At 33.7% G+C, this 21,053-nt stretch overlaps 1 protein-coding gene and 1 long non-coding RNA gene across 5 annotated transcripts in view; one reads left to right on the top strand and one right to left on the bottom strand.

Annotated features, from left to right (window-relative positions):
- The window catches only part of LOC146998662 (uncharacterized), a 192,814-nt gene that overhangs the window by 78,294 nt on the left and 93,467 nt on the right, over positions 1–21,053 (top strand). For all 3 annotated transcript variants that reach the window (XR_015039663.1, XR_015039662.1, XR_015039661.1), the window contains exon 2: positions 13,311–13,393. This is a non-coding gene — a long non-coding RNA (uncharacterized LOC146998662). The remainder of the gene's footprint in view (positions 1–13,310; positions 13,394–21,053) is intronic.
- LOC118205589 (uncharacterized) overlaps positions 1–21,053 on the bottom strand; it is a 153,399-nt gene that overhangs the window by 56,111 nt on the left and 76,235 nt on the right. For both annotated transcript variants that reach the window (XM_085811474.1, XM_085811475.1), the window contains exon 2: positions 6,404–6,579. In XM_085811474.1, coding sequence (XP_085667600.1) covers positions 6,404–6,579 — 176 coding nt within the window. The remainder of the gene's footprint in view (positions 1–6,403; positions 6,580–21,053) is intronic.

Here is a 21,053-nt window from a genome sequence, read left to right as displayed (position 1 = left end):
GTCACAGCAACTACGAGGGCAATGAGAGGGCAGACACCCTTGCAATACAAGCTGCGATAGAATAGCGAGGCGACCTTATCCACGTCCCATAGCCCCAATCAAACTAAAGTTGAAACAACTTGCCAACGAGGGCTTGGCAAATGGAATGGACGAATGGACATACTGGACGTCGGACACACAGTCTGCTACCCAAGGTTAATGAAGAACGCATAATCTCCAACTATTTCCTCACACAATTTATATCCGGTCATGGTCTCTTCCCCACATACTTCTGCGAAAGAAATCTCTCTTCAATAAATGTGTGTGTATATGGGAGATGGGCGACCCCGATCACTACATCCTACGCCTACATGTCGCCTGACTACAACTTATCATATGCGCCATACCACGAACCCCGGAATAGAATTCCTAAGGTTACTAATTAAGCAGAGAAATGTGTATGAGAACCTTCGAAAGTTAATAGACACACTACACCAATATGGACTTGAGCTGTGCTCCCCAGAATGAGAAACAAGCACAAACCACCTAACGGCAACGTGATCTCAAAGACTGTATCTCATAATAACTGTCCTCAAAAAGGACTAGCTACAATGCTAGTTAACAATTTATATTGTACCTGTGCCTGCAACCGCTGGTACTATGCCATTGTGTCACTGGTAAAGTGTTCACATACTTCACAAGAGGAGAAGTGTATCATCACAGGCGTACCTACAACTCGTCAAACACCACCTTAAACAGGTAACAGAATCTACAGGTAGAACGTACTAATTTCACATGTGTACTGAAACAGCTGACCAGTGCATCAAATGCAATAATTCATCAAAGTACACGTTAAAGTAGTGCACCCATGGACCGCTAAACTCTGACCATTGAACTTGGACCAAATGGAACACTACCTACCTAATTACCGCAGTACAACATTCAATACATAATTCAAATATAACACCCTAGGTATCATAAAGCATATGCTATGCCAAAACCAACAAGCTCTATAATGAACATAACTTCTTGCATTGTAAATAATCTGTAATAGTATGATAATGCTATGTCCTATGTATTGAAGTATGTTGTAACAGTATGTTGCGCTATGTCCTATACGTTGTTAGTGCTCTGTCCTATGTTTACTGTAATCAGGTCCCCTGTGGAAGAGGAGGTGCCAAAACCAACAAGCTCTATAATGAACATAACTTCTTGAATTGTAAATAATCTATAACAATATGTTAATGCTATGTCCTATGTGTCGAAGTATGTTGTAACACTATGATGTGATATGTCTTATTTGCTGTTAATACTATATCTTATGTATACCGTAATCAGGTCCCCTATGGAAGGGGCGGTACGCTAGAGAGGTAGTGCATGGGGGCTATACCATTTTTGTCAATGGCGATGGCGTGGCGCCCCCTGTACTTGTTCCTGTCCTGTATATATTGGCTTCTAAAGAAGAAACAAAGGAATAAAAGCTGACTAAAAAGTTTGAAAAAGGCTATTTTCTAGACTATAGTTCAATATACATGATCCATTTCTTCCGTTTATTATTTACACCGCTTTCCAGGTAAACGCAAGTTAAATGAGATTTTATACATATCTAGAAAATTCACCGCTTGAAGAAAATTTGTCAATCAAGCAATTGTTTTCAGAAAAAAGAATAAGATAAACACTCTCATAATCCTTAAAAATTTAAAAAATCGTGAAAAATAAATTAAACTTATTAGTAAGTTTAAGGATGCTAAATGTACATGTTTTACAACTTTAGATGCCGGAGTCTGTATTTCCTATCAGACATACTATTTTTCCTCCGTTACTGATCTATTAGATCAGCTGTGCCCAATCTTCGGCGAGCACAAGTGTGCTCGCCGATCGTTTTATGTGTGCTTTCCAGCCCGATTAAGTATTATGAATAAAAAATATTTTTTAAACTAACCATTAATTTATATTTCTTAATTGTTAAAATATGATAAGCATTTATAGTCATAATAGATATCTTGCGAAACGTTATAAAATAATTGATTGCTGACTGATGAACTTGATAGCGAACGTGGAATCTTATTGCTTCATTCCGATGCAGGACCTACAGCCATCCAATTTTGAATGACGTAATCCGACTGCGAATATTGGCATTTGGAAGCCCAAATTTGTTGTTTTATTATCGATTTCATATTTTGTAAAACTTTAACGAATTTCTGATTAACAAACTCAACGATTTCAAAGCGAGTAATGGCAACGTTGTACAGAAAAAACATTTTTATCTCCAGCGTGTGAGACTGTGTTTCGGAAATTCTAAAGTTATGCTCAATTTAAAATTATTTTGCGATATTGCTCTTGAACTGAATTTTATGGTTTAAATGCGAAGAACATGATAGTTAATAAAAAGATGGTAATTAGGTATAAGACAGGGAGCTGACATATGTTTAAGTTTTGCTTTTTTTGGTATTGCAGTTCAATTTAGTCAACAAAAAGGATTAGCTTAGAAGATGACTTTTTTTGTCTTTTGCAAATATTAAAAAAATATCCAGTTTTGTATTTTGTACTACTAAACCATTCCTTTCCAATTTTTTGCAGAAATTATTCAGAAGATAATTTTTTGTTGCACTCATTCTATGCAGGTTATTCGTAACATAAGTTACATGCTTATTGATTTTAAACATGCATTTCCAAGTACATATTCTCAAACATGCGTATTCGTCCAGCATATTCTCAAAATAATGCCACAATTTTTAGGAAAACAGTTTCAATACTACTGGTGAGAGAGATTTCCTAAATACAAAATATAACATTTTATATGACCCTAAAGAATGAAATTTCCACTCAGTGAAAGAATTATTATACTTTAATAAGCGTACTCCTTCAGGGATCATATAAAAATTCAATTTTATAATTAAACGCCAAGGTGTTGAGATTTTTTCATATAAGTATTTTTGCATTATTTTTAGAAATTAGGTGACTGGAAATACTGTCTAGGATTAATACTTTAAGGAAAAAGAGTCTGCGGCCACGCTTTTGAAGATCGAGTAGCTTCAATGCATGGAATCATTGATGAAGGAAATCTCATAGTTACTGAAATGAGACATTTACGAAAAGTTAACACAATACTAAATACCCGGAAATAAAGGTATTTCAGAAATATGTGGCTATTTCTTTTTGATTCACTAATAGCTGAGAAGTAGAATTAAAATAATGTTATACCAAATACGTTACAAGTTTTGACATTCTTTAATAAACTTTGTAACAAATATTCCTTATTATAATAGTCTACATTTCTTCTAAAGGTGTTCCATTCCTGTTATTTCTTTTTTAAAGGAATTAATATAAACATTCAAAAGAATGGATATTTTAATTAAATGGAAAGCTTTCATTCTAGTACAACAGACAGTGCTTATTACAAGAAAGAGTTAATCTATGCCCAAGGCCAACCGAGAAGAGAGATGCATTTGCTATAATTGTATGAAATAATAATCGAATTTACCTAACATACCTGTATACAGATAATTAGCTATCATAATTTCTTATGCTTGTTGAGTAAATAAAATATTTTTCATCTTTACGTGGCGTACAATATATAGAACAGAATATTAAAACATGTTACTACCGAATATTTTAAAGAAAGATAACCTGGAAAATAAAAATACTGTAGCAGAGCTACGACAATGCTAAAAACACACACCTGGCTTTTAAAATAGTCTTGAAAACCGCTTTGAACAACACAGCTGCTTTCAGGAAATAATTCCCAATACAAATTGGTCTGTAAACTGATTTAAAATGCAGTAACAAAATGCCGTACGCATCTAACTATTTTTTTTTTAATAAATCAAATGCTTTCATTTTTTTTCGCATGTATTCATTAATAAAACGTATTATAAAACAATAGAAAATCATCAAGTTATAAAGTTATCAAATAAAATGCAGTAAAAAAATGCCGTACGCATCTAACTATTTTTTTAAATAAATCAAATGCTTTTATTTTTTCTCCGCATGTATTCATTAATAAAACGCATTATAAAACAATACCAAAATCATCAAGTTATAAAGTTATCAAATACAAGCTTATTGCGGATTATGTTGATATTAAAGCAACATTTAACAAACTATGAAAAAATGCAACTGAGATTAGGTTGTTTGATTCCGGCAAAGCACAAAGAGCTATCTGCCTAAGAAGAAAGATGCCTTCGTGGAGAATTTCTAAGTGAAATTGGATCGTATTTACGTTACACATGGGAACCCCAACCATACAGCCAGCTCGCTCGCCTGGTTCGAACTCGATATAAACTACCAGTATTTAGCAGTCCTTAACCTCTTGGCTACTAGCGGAGAAAAAATGCAACTGAGAAGCCGTTTTCTCGAGTAAACACATATACTTGTTGGAATGGACACTTTAAAGTTTTTTATTAATATGCGTTTGGAAAAATTTTGAATTGAAATAAATGCTGTTGGTAGCTCATTAAAATTATAAATTCAATATTTACAACAATGTCATTATCTGATAGCATAAGCAATTTTATAAAATATATGTATACCTATTTCAAAGAGTTTGAAAATTATGATCGAAGTATAATTACGGTCATATATATATATGAAATTAACAATGAGATTACAGTTAGTTGAAAGGATTGGTTTGGTTTATGTGATTACGGCAAAGCCTCGAGGGCCATCTGCCAAAGGGGTGCCTTCATAGAGGACTTCGTAAGAGAAACTGGCTCCCCCCCTTTCATAAAGATAATGATAATTCATATTCAGAACTAAAGTAATGTTTCAGTGTTAAATTTATACATTTGTAGTTTCCATTTCTTACCCTCATTTGCGTACAGTAATTTACGATACGTAAAAAAGATATATTTATTTACTGGTTCAACCAACGCTTTGAATCAAGCTTTTACTGTAGGGTTTTCTTTATTCTGCATAACAAATTTATTTTAAGTTTGATTTCCTGTTATAAACTTCTCAACTTCCCCTCACATTCTCTCGCCAGGCTGTAAATTTAAAGTTAAGTGAAGTGATATTTAAACGTGTGATTATCTCAGTTTATTCAGAGCGTGTTTCGCTAGCCAAGCGCACGTTTCGTTGTTATTTCGCGGTCACGCTAGTAAGTCTCTTGGCCTTATCAGATTAGTATCACGCCGGTTAGATTTTCTGTGAGTCCACCTCTTAGGCGTAAACTTAAGTGCGTTCTTGCACTATTTATTTCAGGTTTGACGTATTATATTCTACGTTTTAGTTCCCACCACAAGTGGACGGTGTTTGTAACGCACGAAGTCCGTGCCCTTCTGTTAAATTAGTTTGAATTAATAAAGGGTTATTTTTCACCCTTCTTCTGTGCTGGTAATTTATTCACGCCTGTGCTAGAATTCGCCAGATACATTGTAGGATATAATTTAGTTTATGTGGACTTAGACAGTCTTACAGCACTATCTGGGCAACGAATCATATTCAGTGTATGGAAGGTGTAGTTAGTATGACAGACATCACAAACTCTAATTTCTTTAAATTGCAAGTAAAAAAATATTAGTTCATGTTACCTTTCTTTATTTTAACATTATTTATAGTTGTTTTGTCACTACTGTACATTGTACAAAATGTTTTGATCTGCAAGTCGTTGTAGTACAAGTTTTAGATTACAGCCTTAAAACAGATTAATTAGTTTTAATTTATTTTATTGTAATTTTGAATATATTTTATTTCTGTCAATCGCGAAAATAGTTAGGAAAGAGACTTATATAATTTAGGCGAATCTAAAACAGACATTTACCTATCCTGAAAATATAATTTACATTTTTGACATTTACATAAATGTTTTTAAAGACATTAATAACAAAAATAAATGTAAGACATTTAAAAACTATTTTTTAATGGTTTTCGTGAATTTTCCTTCAATAACAGTAAAATAGATGCACCTAGAGTTTCAAACACTAATATCTAATTTCTGCGAGTCGTAATTACAGCTGTCTGACGAGGGAGAATGAAAGCAATATCATTTCTCATTTTTACGATTTTTTCCTTATTACTCTATTGAACAGCCATTACGAGTCGAATCCTTAAAATTTCACCTTGTAGAGATAGTAGGTTATTTCGAATCAGAAGAGATGAAAAATGAGCAATGCCCTCGCCGGGACTCGAACCACGGACCTCTCGAATACGCGTCGAGCGTGCTGACCACCACACCACGAAGGCATGCTAAGAAGGCGGGAAAAATACATTATAACCTAATCAAGAAATCAGATACATTGATGTGCCTTAATCTTTATGCGTTGCTCGAATGTCTGTTAGCATGTGTATACGAGCCATCTTTCCTCAAAGTCCTCCACGAAGAGTTCATCCCTTCCCTTACGCAGATAGCCTTAGAGTGCTTTACCATAATTACATAAATCAAATCAGCCCTTATAGGTTAGCATCACTAAGGCAGAAAATTTACCCATTCGAGTGATTTTTCGTCATCATCTTGCTCTTTCTTTTCCTTTCTTTCTGATTTTGGTGTCGGAGGAACAATCTTCTGGGCGATTTTAGGAGATTCTCCCGCTTTGATATTTCTGTTCGCGTTCTCTTCATTGTGAATGTCCACTTGTATGAGCCCATTTGGTTTGTTGTTTTCTGGAAAAAAAATTTCAAAAATTGAAGACAAAACGTGTAACAGATAAACAAGCACAAAAATAATATCACATAAAATTACTAATATCTCATCTTAATTTTTAGACTCCAGTTTTAATAAGAAAAAAAAAATCTTGAACGGAATTGTTCAAGATTAATTTTTAATACTGTTGCGTGTGTACGTGTTCGCAATAGATTAAATGCACACAGGTCCGATGACTGATTGATAAAATTTATTTTATCAAAAGAAACATTTCGGACACAGAATATAGTTTATGTTTTGTTAGCTAAATGATATTATTATTTAAATATATTATTTCTGGTGCTTCACATTAGTTTTGCCCTGCAATAAATGTAAAGAACGCGCGCTTTTTGATGTCATTACTAAAAATTCGTGGACAACATACATATGAACCGAGTCGACCCGTTAACTTTCCTTTCGTGATTGGACAAAAAGCATTTAGACAAACTTTCAGTTTTATGTGTTTTTAAAAATAAGTTTAATAAAAATATTCGTATTATTTTGAGACAAGACACTCAGTTATTTATTATGTACCGAAAGTATTCTATAAAATCTAAAATAAAATCATAGCGAAGACAGGATAACTTTCAAACAATGGTTTTGTTAGCAAAAAACAGGAATTGACTGCTGTCCATGCAACGTGACTAACGTCACGAGCATTTGAAGAAGAGTCATGATTTAACCATTTCAGTGCAAAAGAGACTATTTGCTTTAGTGCGCTCGTGATCTGTATTCCGTTTTGTTTCAGAAAATTCTTTACTAACGAATGCAATAGGTGGCGCTATTGCACCAGTGGAAGCGGCATCTTCAGGACACTTAAAAAAACAATGAAAGAGACAGAAAAAAAATAAAATATTTCGGACTGTTGTTTGCAACTATAGCCATTGCGTCGAACCTTGATTTGACAAATATCACATTTTTAAACCTTTTGGCATATACACGTTTAATTCAAAATATTGAAAGCAATAACTTTTTAATTACTACTATGTGTTTGTAGATAATGGTGTTAGAGTTGGGAAAAGAAGTTTAATCATCTTAAAGTATGAAGGCAAAGCCCACAGCAAATGAGCAAAAATAGTTACGAAGTTCGATTTGATATTCTGCAGCTGTATTGGGCTGTAGCTTTACAGTTAATTGCCGATAAAGAAGGGAGACCATTGTTTATGTCTTTCAAAATTTATTAAACCTTTTTCAGTTGATATTAATGCCAAAAACATTGAATTTTCTTAATATTTCTTTTAGCACATAACTTGCTTTTAAGAAGAGCGATAAGTTAAGTACCACGTATGTACAGTAAATATATCATATATTATAGGTATCGAAAGTACAGATCGCTTGAGAATTTGACGCAAGATTAGCATTTAGTATAACTGTAAAATTTCTTAATTTTTATGTGTTTAGAAAGCGTGACAAATATAAAACTAAAGATGCAAAGCATAATTCTTCACGCAGCCTAAGCCTTTAAATATCCTGCAACAAGAAAAGTCTTAGTAAAATTTTACGTTAATTAAAAGAGAAAGAAATTCAAACTGAAATATTCACATAAATCGGACAAATGTGCTGTCAAAATATTCAATAAAATATTAAGGATTGTTTGAAAATTTTGTAAAAACTGCCCCACCCTGTATATGCACATTTTGTAACTTTCGTTGACTATTTTAGACTTGAAGAATGTCGAAGCTTTCGACATTTAATTTGCAATAACATCTTAAAGTCAAATCGAATTTAAACTTTTTTATGACCGTACAAAGGGTAAGTCTAGTAACTTTAAATGGTTCAAATGCCGTACTTTTTATATGTTACTCAGATTTATACAAATGGACTTTATTTATTACGACAAAAATAATGCAAATCAAAAAATGCTTTGGGTTTAGAATATGAAGTTACATTTTCCTTTATGAATGCCGAATTACTGTCAGAAACTATCAAAGGAAGATAATCACCGTCGTACAGAACAAAGTGAAATCATCTTACAGTGTTCACAAAGACTGGCCTAAAATATTCAGCAATATCATTCAGATCAATGAAGCTGTTTCCCACTTGGAAGGTTTTGTAAACAGACACAACTGTCACTAATGGGCATAAGAGAACCTATAAGTGATAGATGAGAAAATGCAGCATCTCTGAAGATCATAGTGAAGAGTGGCAGTGGCATAACATTAAACAGGTTGTAGATCCGTTCCTTTATGAACACAGAAAGGTACTTAGACATGTTGAAGAATTACGTTTGGCCTGTAGTATCTCTAGGGATAATTTTCGACGACATGATTTTCCTGCAAGATGGGTAGCATCTTGCTTTACTCTGATTTTCCCTGACTGGCTTCATGTAAAGTTTCCTGAGTATTGGTTGGGTCGTTGTGACCTTCATGAGTAGTCAGCGCTGAGTCGAGGCATTACACCGTGGTAACTGTTCCCTCTGGAGGTGGTGAAGGAAGAAGTTTACTGTACCAACCACAAACTCTGTACCATCTGAAGAATCGCATACATCATGTTCTCGACAATGTACTACGGAAGTTCCTGTGGAAGTCGATCAAGCTAGTCTCAGTTGATTAGAGAAACGGAGCACAGCGCTAGTGGCTAATTGGAGTTTTAATTCTAGGCAAATACAGAGGAATAACTACAGTTATTACCTCCTTTCGACAGGTACTTACATTTTGCCCGCCTTGCGTAATCTTAACACTAAAAGCATTGTTCATAATTTTAAAAGAACCATAATCAAAGTTAAATGTGATTCCAATGAAATTTTTCTTGATGTTCATCTTAAAGTCTTTTCATTTCATATAGTCTCTGGAAACGCGCAACACATTAGAAGTATTATAATGTCACAATTTCTTTCAAACTTGTTAGTTTCCATTCTAAATCTCAGGCAAACGAGGAATACTTCTAATAAATTTACTTTTTATGTCTTGTTTTAGCTTCTCTTAAAGCGTTTATATGAAAATTTTTAGATCAATAAAATGTTGAAGTTACTATTACATATGCACTTTAGATGTGTACATTTTACTCTTCATTAGGTAAGAGGTAATATATATGTTAACACTTACACCTAAACTAATGTGTAATTTATTGCTGCAAACAGACTTGCACGCTGGTATAAACATGAGTAAAGAAATCTATTTCTGCACGAGCGCACCTAAAAGCGCAAAACATTCACACGTTCCAGACGTTAAAAATACATCAAATGGAAGGGACAGCAATGCATTTTATTCCGGACAGATTTTGAAAAAACAATGCGTAGAAGACTTGAAAATTCCGTTCCCTTGTCATTCCCCTTTCTGAAGCATCCTATACTTCATCGCCGGAGCAAAAAAGATTTTCCATTTCCAATCTTATACAGCACGCGGAAGTTCTTGATTTATATTCAGTATCAAATGCAAGTTAGTTTTTTCGCCGAAACGCACCGGCAACCACCTGAAGACGATGATTTTTGCGACAAGTGAATCGGTGGCAAATGGCGCATGCGCATCAAAAGCGCGAGCAGTCAGGCGCGATGCGCGAACTGCCGTAGATGATATTTTTTGAATAAAAAGTGTATCTCTGACTTCTCGCTGGCATTAAATTGAATTCCACAACCAGTGTATGGTTAACTTATTCACACGACAAAAATGAATTTTTTAAATTCTTTCCGGTGTTTATGAAATTTGTGCTTGCTAACAATTATAGCAGAGATGATTAAACAGTCGTTGCTAATACTACTAATAAAATTCTTATGGGCATAGTATATACGTATATTTTGTGTGGATTTAACTTATGTTGATATTGCGGGGTCTGATAGAGTAAACCTAAAATATTTAAATATTAAGGTCATCAACGAATGCTAAAAATATGAATGAATATCCATATTATATTTTAATTTCAGTTGCAACTGTTGAAGTAATTGAGTCTGTTAGCGTAGCAGTATTAAGAAAGTTTCGAAAAGCTGTTATCGTTACTGTTATGCTTAGAATTATGTAATTATTACTTTATGAACATGAAAATCTGTTGCAGTTATAACGTTTCCATATGCAATCAAAATTTGTCATAGACTACAAGTGAGCTTCGCAATACATCGAGAAAACCAATATAACTAAGATACAATACCCAAGATATTATATGAGGTCTTAGGCATACTATCCTTTCAGAAGCTACCAGTGCTTGCTTTCATAGTTTCAAGAAAATAAAAACAACGTTGTAAGGCTTGGTAAGAGGATTATGAAACCTGGGTTTTAAGCTCGAGCTGTAAGTATAAGCGTAATCAGACTTGACTTATATGCCACGATCATCTGCACAAATACGCAAAGTAATTCGATTGGATATATTTGTATTTGTGCAAAAGCATCCGTCATATTTCGCACGACGAATGATATAAGTACATGAGAGGAACTTGATGTTTCTAAACACATTTCAAAGGAATAGAATATCAAATGACGATCATGACATAAATATAAGTTCAAGAGCAGAGGAAAGAACTATGAAAAGGCCTACCTACAGGTTGTGTGTTCTTAGATTTAACTTTAGACCATTTTATAGACGCTAGTTTAATTATTTGCAGAGGTACGTAACAGTGTCCCATAATCCATATAAGACAGTATCTGACTGCCACTTTTACATTCGCTAAATATTTCTATAGACCGATGTTGTCGTAACAAAAATTGTACCATTACAAAAGTTCATTGACAGGCATCCATAGATATTTTGGAATGAGATGTACTACGTCACGCAAGTCTTACATAGATGTTCTCAATAAAACGCAAAAGTTGTGAAATAATATTTGCCTTTACTGACGATTTCAAGCATACTCTGCAGTACATCAAACTACATGTTTTATTCCCAGACGCGATATAAGACAATAAATGTAGTATAGTAAGAATCAAGAGTTACGAGATTAAGTAAAAGTTACTGAATACAAAAATATGTAATACATCTAAAATATTCTACAACTTGTACAACCTTTGCTAAATTTAAAAATCTGCCATTTCATTAGTGTTTAAATTTAAAAACTTCCATTACGTTACTGCAATGTGCCTTAGTGTGTCTTCTTGGATATAGCGAGCGCGTTGAAATACATTTTTAGGAAAATTCGTAAAGGTAATGTGACAGTTAATGTATGAAACGAAATTCGTTTTGAATAAATTATTAAATTATAAATTTTACGGTGGATGCTTATAAATTATACCAATGCGTTAAATTATGACAAGAAAAGGAGTAAATTGCGCTATATTAAAACATTAATCTCTAGGGACTTGAAAAAGAAAAGCAGTTTTCGGAAATTTTTATTTATCACATCACTTTTCTTTTTTTATTGATAAAAATTATTTTAATGATAAAAAGACTAATAAATGATAAAAGCATATCGAAATTAGCAAAGAATGATTTACAAAACTTTCTTAAATCTTGGATATTTTTTAACTTCAGACACATTCTTTATGCGATATATTACATTATTGTATTATTTTTATACATATATTTCTCTGTATAGCCCTTTTGTACTGAATGCAGCATATTTTTGTTTATTGTATTGTTATTTTCATTGAATAAGGTTTATTGAGTTATTCTTTGGACAGAATTTAAGTATGAAATAAAATACTTCGAAAATGAAAAGAATACGTTAGAAAGAGCTTAATATTTGTTTTAATATTTGAAGCTACATAAAATTTCTTTTGCGTAGAATGCACGCTTACTTGCGAAGTTATTAAGGATGATTAACGAAAGACCGGATTAATACCTACGAAGCGAAAAGAATTAGAATAATTTAAAAAATTAAGGTATTCAATATATTTCGAACTAGATATCAACATGCTGAATCAATATCAAACGTAATACATATACTTACAACAAACAGCACATATGTATTGCAGTTCATGGGACTTTTATGAATAGCGATGTTCCAGATTGACGAAAAGCGTATATTTATTCTTAGCTCTAACGGTGAGCCCTGCACATAAATAAAAATGCACGCGATGGTGAATTTTTTTATTTCGTGGTCAACTTATATCAGTAAACGATCAGTAAACGAGAAGGGTATTATAATCTGTATCGTCATAATTAAGAAACAGCTATAGAATTACTTTTTTCGCTCTGTCTGATAGATAATAATATTGAATAAATAGAAATTAGGGAAATAACAAAAACTCAAATAATACATGAAAGTTTTCCGAATTAAAGAAAAACATTCACTTAAATTAAATATTTATTATTAAGAGTTAATAGGTAAATAAGTTTTGAATCTGGGCATGAAAACATGTAAATATACAAAATGATATTTCTGCCAAATAAGCTTCTGAAGGGATTCGTTTTCTTTTACTAAATAACTTTTTTAAAAAGCCATAATTTTCTTCAGAATTCTTAAATTTAATTTGTAAATATAAATGATTTTGATTAATAGCTTTTACTTTTATACTTACACGTAAAATTTTCAGGAAAATTACCCATTTAATTAATTTCAAAGTTTTAAACTGATTTCAGCGTTTGTAATTTTAAATTAAAAAGAAAACTGGAGGCAAAAATTAAGTATTTAAAAGCAAACCAATAACTTTATTACCGTAAGCTATAAATTATTCCTGTTATATTACTGCTACATTCCTAATGAACAGATTATTGGTGCTGGCAAAATACCTAGTGATGTTTTTGTCCATAAGGGCTTTTCTATTTCAATAATGATTCTTAATTGAAATTAAATTAAGTCTTAAAATATGCATGAAAATTTCCATAGTAACGTCTCTTCTGATTTCAGGAAGCGGAAGTGGGAAGACGTTACAAAGGTGTTTAATTACCTGTTTGCAATCCCGACCATTTCCAGGCTAAATTTAACATGAGGTAAGTTTGAAAGTAAAAGTATAGCGCTTATTTTACCCAGAAATGTATTAAAAAGCATTTCAACAGCTTAAACAGCTCCTCAGCTTATTAGCTTAAACATTGATGAGTATAATTTTTTTCTGTGAGGAATAACACAAAAACATAGTCATGAATTATATACTGGTATTTAACTGAACAGGAGCATCAATTAAAATAGCTCTTTTCAGCTACATAATGCATAATGACCTGCTGAGAATTACATTTCATTTCCTTTTTCTTCTGCAAAGTACTCCCATTAAGGTTTAATTCCAAAGTAAATAGATTTTACTTCTAAATCAAGAAATTCTTTGTAGTAGAAACATTTCCATTAAGTGATCTGATGAAAAAGTACATAAATAGATAATTATTACAATAAAATAATAATTAACTGTTTATATATCTTTATTTACGTATGAATGATTTTTAAAGCTATACTCTCTAGAAAGGGTGGTTTCGTAGTAGATATCTTAGATGAAACTGGCTCTTAAGGGCTGTTCATATTGACGTTTATCTGAGCTAAACGCAGGCATCTGACATAGCCGACGCAGCTCCAAATTCAATTTTTCCTCATAGCGGAGCTAGTTGACACGTGGAAGTTATCCGTTAATAAAGATAAACCCCAGTGTGAATGGTCCTTTAGAATGCTTAGGGAAGCATGAAGTTGGTTAACTCAGAAGCGAGAAATCGAATCTCAGAGTTACTGCCAATATCCAGAAATCTCATGCTATCTGTGGGACCTCTGATGTGAGAAGCTGTTATTAAATGTGAATATCTATAACATCGCTTTTCATTCTTTTCTCATCTCTTGTCACAGTAAACATGTCGATAAAATTATTAAAGACTGCAGAAACAAATAAGATTTATTTATTTTCTAACTGTAGTTTAAGATAATTAAGTTCAAACTAAAATTTTTTTTTATTTCAAACAATTATAGGTCACGTGCTTGATGATAAATATTCAGAGAATTTAATAAGAAGTAATGCAAAGCTTTTTTTTTAACGTAACCGCTTAGTGGTGCAGCATAATTCTGCAAATGCTTGAATTGTCTCAATAAGTACTGTGGATCAAACAGTATTGACAAAATTCCTCAATTTATCTTCATTGGAAAGGCGTTAGAGGATATTCATAAGATGACAAATCATGTTTCACATAATCGTGATTGATTAAAAACATTGCAATCTTATTGATTAGGTCTTATTAACTGCAATCTAGTCGTCTCGCAAAAAGTGCCTGTCTTAATAATTTAAACTGTGTCTGGTCATGAGTTATAGTGGGCACGGTCGGCGCCAGACTGGACTTTAAGGGCGACAAATGTTATAAGACTTAGAAAGGCAGTGGGTGATAGAATTTAGAAGCTATAAAGATTGCACCGGACGGCAAATCACTTAGCATAGGCCCTGCTACTGGGAGATGTCATTTAGTACGCTTTGAGTATACGGCAGAGAATAGCAATATATAATTTATACATCGACGTTCATAATCGTTATGCAAGCCGTATGGGATCATTGTTAATGTTCATAACACTTAACTCATAATTCACGTTGATGAGAAATGTGATGTTACTAGAAGCAGAAAATTCTGCCCCAAATCCGTGCCGATTCGAGATTCATACACATTGCTCGTCATTGTTAAGACGAAGTTGAGAAAAACGCTGGATACTATAGTATGTTTTTCGTCATCTCTGGTAGCCGAGACTTCGCTGTAAGTATTCGCGTAGATAGTAACTAGTAGTCTTCGGTAAGAAAGGCTTGACTACAAAACTGCTTGAACGGATCAATGAGAAGCAGTCTATCGCTGCATACGCACATTGATATCACAGAATTATAAGATATTTTATGTTAATTAATCAATTATTACGATTTAAACTTTTACCATAACTCTTCCTTTCCATAGTCCTCATAAGAATGCAATTTAGTTGTTTAACCCTTTCTGGCACGCTACCTTTTAAAGTCGGAGTTTTAATAAAAAAAAGGGTAGGCAGTCTAATTAGGCCTGGAGGAGTACACCAGTAAAATTTTGTGAAGATAGCACTTATCGTTTTAATTCTGTGGGTTGGCCCAAAGTGGGCACACTGATTGAATAGAGCTTAGAAACGAGTGCTGAAACGAGCATTGTTGTCAATGAACTGACCGATGAGATGCGGAGAAACAAAGAATACAGACTCTCAGTATCCTAGGTTATCGGTGAGCGCGGTCTGGGTACACCTAGGGTTCGCCGTTTGATTTTAGGCAAGATTTCAAGGTAAAAATTTAAAACTAATATAGAATAAGGAGATTAGCATACAGCCAAAAAAATAATATTTCTTTTCAAACAATTTCTTTTCTCATAAGAATACAATTTAGTTGTTTAACCCTTTCTGGCACGCTACCTTTTAAAGTCGGAGTTTTAATAAAAGAAAGGGTAGGCAGTCTAATTAGGCCTGGAGGAGTACACCAGTAAAATTTTGTGAAGATAGCACTTATCGTTTTAATTCTGTGGGTTGGCCCAAAGTGGGCACACTGATTGAATAGAGCTTAGAAACGAGTGCTGAAACGAGCATTGTTGTCAATGAACTGACCGATGAGATGCGGAGAAACAAAGAATACAGACTCTCAGTATCCTAGGTTATCGGTGAGCGCGGTCTGGGTACACCTAGGGTTCGCCGTTTGATTTTAGGCAAGATTTCAAGGTAAAAATTTAAAACTAATATAGAATAAGGAGATTAGCATACAGCCAAAAAAATAATATTTCTTTTCAAACAATTTCTTTTATACCCTAAAAAAATCTGGAAGATTTCTTTGAAAAATGAGGGTCTTAAAAAACTAAACATGGCTAAAATATATGGACTGGTTTGTGTTGAGCTGCCATCCACTATAAATAAAGAAGGTGCAGAGTAACCTATAGTAACCCATAAATCCTTTTTCATTCAATTTTTCTGTGCGTACAGAAGGAAATTTTTAGGTGTGTCCAGAACGGACACACTGTGCCGCAAAGTGTTAAGGTTTAAGTCAAAGGCTTTAAATGTTTTAGTGTTAGACATTTTGGAAGCATTATCTACAGTTACCATTTTATTGTCAGCTCTGCCAGAGATTATTCAGCTTTTGCCATTTTGCTATCTGAAGTTCAAAACGCTCCTTTAAAATATTTGAGATCGTTTAAGTAGACCATTTTGTGTATTCATACGACTACGTTACCTCGAATTTGAATTTCAAACTCAAGTTATTTTAAATACCTACAAATGATTAAGTTTTGTTTGCAAGCACAAGTGATACCTTTTGTTAAATTTAAGAAGTTGATAAAAAGGTTATTTTAACCTTCGTAGTACTTTGTCGTATTAATTCAGGCTAGAGGGTAACTCGCTTTTCAGTCTGGTAGGACCCAAAGGGTATTGATTTAAATTTTTACGAAACCTAAAAATCATGCACATTACACCCCACAGAATGCTGTTAGGTGAAGATCGTGAAGATATTAATTGATGACATTCAAAACATCTATTTATTGTGATGTTCATTCAATGCATTCATGTACCACCATGATATTCATCTTGCGCTCCAGTCTCAATTTGACAAATCACGTTCTTTTAATTTTTATTTGAATAAATCCATAAATTTTGCATTAATTAAGTTTTTGTAGCAATAAAACACAAATATCAATCGGTTTTTCGTAAGCCTGTGATTAAATTGCTATTAAACATGTCAGTTCAATGACAACGTTACGGGCATCAATTCAATGACTACGTTGTGGGCATCAGTTCAATAACAACGTTACGGGCAACAGCTCAGTGACAAAGTTACGGGCAACAGCTCAGTGACAACGTTAAGGAGATCAGTTTAAGGCCAACGTTACCTACCTTTTCCGATATAGAAAACACCACATATAAACAAAAAAATAACTGAAATTTTGAGAAAGTCTTAACGAAAGTTATCTTAACAGAAAGGAAAATATTTGCTGAAATTTTTCCTCTAATTATATTTTGAAACTTGCATAACACAACCGAGATATAAACATTCATCATGTTGCAGTGCCTCTGGAAAGCGATATATTGATACTATGTTTATTTAAATATTTGTTTGTAACTTTTTGTCATTCTACTAGCTGTAGGATATTTCTTATGATGCATGTTATTTAACGGTTTAAAATAAATAACTTGATATTTTAAATTAGTATCACCCAACTATGTCTGAATTGATAACTCACTGTAAGACACCAGCAATTATTGATATGGAAACATCAAGGTACCACAAGGAAGCAATAAATACTTTACAAACGTTTGTTTTGAGATTTATAATATCACATGAATGAACATCTGAGTTTTGATTAAGATTTTCTTTTCGATCTATTTCAGCATTCCTTCTCACAAATGGTTACAAATTTCTTACTGTACTTTACATTTTAAATTTTAATAGACTGCTTTTTTATTACTAGGAATAACATATAGAATAATAGAAGGCTAGTAAGCCACTGAAAATGTGCTTTGAATGCTTGTTGCAATATGTCCATTCATATTGCCGCATCTGCAGTACCGAAATAGTGCCATATTCAGAATTCTTAATCAAGGCCTAGTTACTAATTGACTTTAGAAGATCTACATTTTTGAAGACCCCAAAACCGTCATTAACTTCTCATATGTGTATTTTTCCTTCATGAAAACAGGAAAAGAAAGCATTAGGGAGGACCCAGAATCCCTTAATCGCTCTCCATTCTTAATATGCAGAAGTTTCTGAAAAGCAAGTGAGATTCGTCATAAATTTAGTGAATGTATATAGTTACATAATGTATATAGAATTAGATATTGTTACGAAATGTACAGGAGCGGTAAGATGGCTTCCCCGCAGAGCAGTTTTAGGGTTGCCATAAAATGGCAAGCAAAGGCAGGGTTGCCACATTCGGCGAGAAATCGCCCATTTGGCGACAAAATTGGCGATATGCCATGGACGGATGGAGAACCTTCTGGAACGAATTCTTACCGGTTTAGCCAAGCATGTTCTCGAACATAAGCCGAAAACTATATAAACCCTGCTGGTCCGCAGTCAGTGAGTGTGTCTCAGAGAGAGAGTCATAGTGCCTCGTGTGGACTGCGAGATAGTATCGAGTGTGCGCCTCGTCTAGAGAGTCAGTCCGTGCGGAGTCGATCGAGTTGACAGCCGGGCAGCGAGTGCCGAGTGGGTCGTCGAGTGCACCGAAGGAGTCTGTTAGTGTATCGCGGTTAGTGCATCGTCGAGAGAGCGTGTTGAGCTCCAGGAACGACTGAACCGAAGAGTCGGGAGCTGTGCTCGTGTGTCGTCGAGTGCATCGCGAGTTGTAGCGTGGAGAGCTTCGAGAGTACGTGGAGTTTCGAGAGCAACCGAGCAGAGGCGGGAGCTGTACTCCGGTGCTATGCAGTGAAGCTGTCTCCACCGTTATTGCCTACCAGTGCTGTGCCGCTGATTGTTCCAGCGTGTTTGTAGTAGATCTTCGACGACTGTAAAAAGTGTTATTGGAGCTGTACTGATTAATATTGGCTAAATAAAGTGTGTTTCGATAATTCATCAAGTGTCGTCGTTATTCACTCCAAATCTACAAACCCCGTACGAACGTGAAGGAAGAAAATAACGTAACAACTGGTGTCAGGAGTGGAGTAAAAAAGTAACAATATCTTATTTTAAAAATGTACTATTAGTTCAGTTAAAGACATAAAACTGTTCTTGAAAACATTTTCAGTTATAAAAATGTCTTAGACTAATTTTCATTAATCAAAAATGTCCTCAAAATGACACATCTGTTTTTAATTCTGTTTGTCACACATCATCCTCTTTTCTGAATGAAGTGAACTGAAACCGAGTTCAGAAAAAAAAAAAAAAAAAAAAAAAAAAAAAAGTGCCCGCATTAATGAGGCAGAAATTTAATACCTTAATGCTAATTCTCACAAAAAAATTTTAAAGGATAATAAAATTCTTTTTAGCACAATAATATCTTGCACCTCGCTGTATTAAATATCATGTGCATGCGAAATATTTGATATGTTATCTATTTGAAGGAAACCACGAAACGGCATTTATCTTATCATGGTACAAACATTTTATGTAGAGTTGTATATTCGTGTACTTACGGCTTGAGATCAAGTGAAAAGTCTTTTAATATTTCCAAAATAAAAGAAAATTTCAGTATAATAGTTCTTGAAACTGAAATGAGAACTTTACACTTAAAAAAGATATAAAGTTACGTATTCCATGAAAACCATTTTTAAATGCATTCATAATTTAAGCACTTTTTAGTGTAAAGCTAAATATAGCAAGTTTAAATTCTTTTCCTAGAAGTATATAGCTATTCGCATTTTCATTGCACAATTAATTTCTCTATTTTGTTCTTAGAGTTTTCAGTTATATTCATACATGACTTAAAATGACTTCGATTACTTTAATTTAATGTAATTTTTAATCTGAAAATGTAATTTTATATTACTAGTTACGTGATTAATGATGCAAACATAAGTAAAGAAATGTATCCCTTTTTACACCAAAGTATCATTAGAAAGACCCACGCTGTATAATATTTCATAATGTTTGTAGAGTATTACGACATATATTAACATCCAACGGACGTATTTGTGTCATGACAGGTACTTACACCATGACACAAATACTTGTGTACTTTCACACAAGTACTTTTTACACTAGTTGGTAAAAGTACGTGTCATGGCGACTAAAAGAAAGTTATGGGATAGTTGCTATCAATGCTTCAAGTAGCAAGGACAACAAGGACAAAAACATTTTCAGTTTTACTGCAATAATATCCTTTTATTATCTCCAACCTTTATTGGTGATAAAAAAATTTTTTAACTGCATTTATTTAAAGAATTAAATTCAAATGATGATTACTGCTAGAATTTATTTGTTGTCTGATTTTTTAGTCAGCTCTGTCTCTCAATTTCCCAGCTCCTGTTCGATTGTTTTCATACACCCATTCCAATTTTTGAGTATCCCATGATTCAGATGTTTACTGGTGTATACAAATTAAGATAATTGAATCTGTGTAATTTTGAATAGAAAAAGGTCTTTGAGAAGTTGAAAAGCCACATCTTTTATAACTTAAGAACGCTACGGCAACAAACATCTTATACAACATCTTATACGGATGGTACTTCAAAATATCGTAAACACCCATTACCAACTTTGAGAGTCGAATAAATTAACCGAAGAGCACCAAATGAAAGCTTCCTCTTTTCGAAACAAACCTGACGCATGTGATAAAATTTCCATTGCGACAAAAAACAATAATGCAGAGAGAGAGAGAGATTTCGTTCTGTTTGTCATTTCCTTTTTATATCTTGAGCATGTCCTTCGAAAGCAGTTGCAATTTCGGCTTCCAAAAGTATGCAACAGCCATACAAAAGAATACTGCCTATCATCTGCTGATTTACGCTCGTCGCCGCCACACTGGACGAAAAAGAATTACTCCAGTAAGTGTGCGTTTCCTCCTGCCATTGTGTTGCACGCCGGTGGCTCCGTATTTCAAACGGCTGCAAATAGACGCTTCGCTCGATATAGAAACCCATTCGCGGGACCCACTGGAGTATGAATTCGGCGGCTCGATTCTTGTACGATCTGGAACGACGTCAACTCAACCACGAGGTATCACCTTTCATGGAATTCTTCAAATCTCCAGAAAATATAATAAAGAATGA

The sequence above is a fragment of the Stegodyphus dumicola genome, chromosome 2, assembly GCF_044657685.1.
Source record: "Stegodyphus dumicola isolate Sdum_Otavi_A_Nest chromosome 2, ASM4465768v1".
NCBI classification, from domain to species: domain Eukaryota; kingdom Metazoa; phylum Arthropoda; class Arachnida; order Araneae; family Eresidae; genus Stegodyphus; species Stegodyphus dumicola.
Note: the sequence above shows the minus strand (reverse complement) of the source record. Positions and strands in the feature narration are given on the sequence as shown.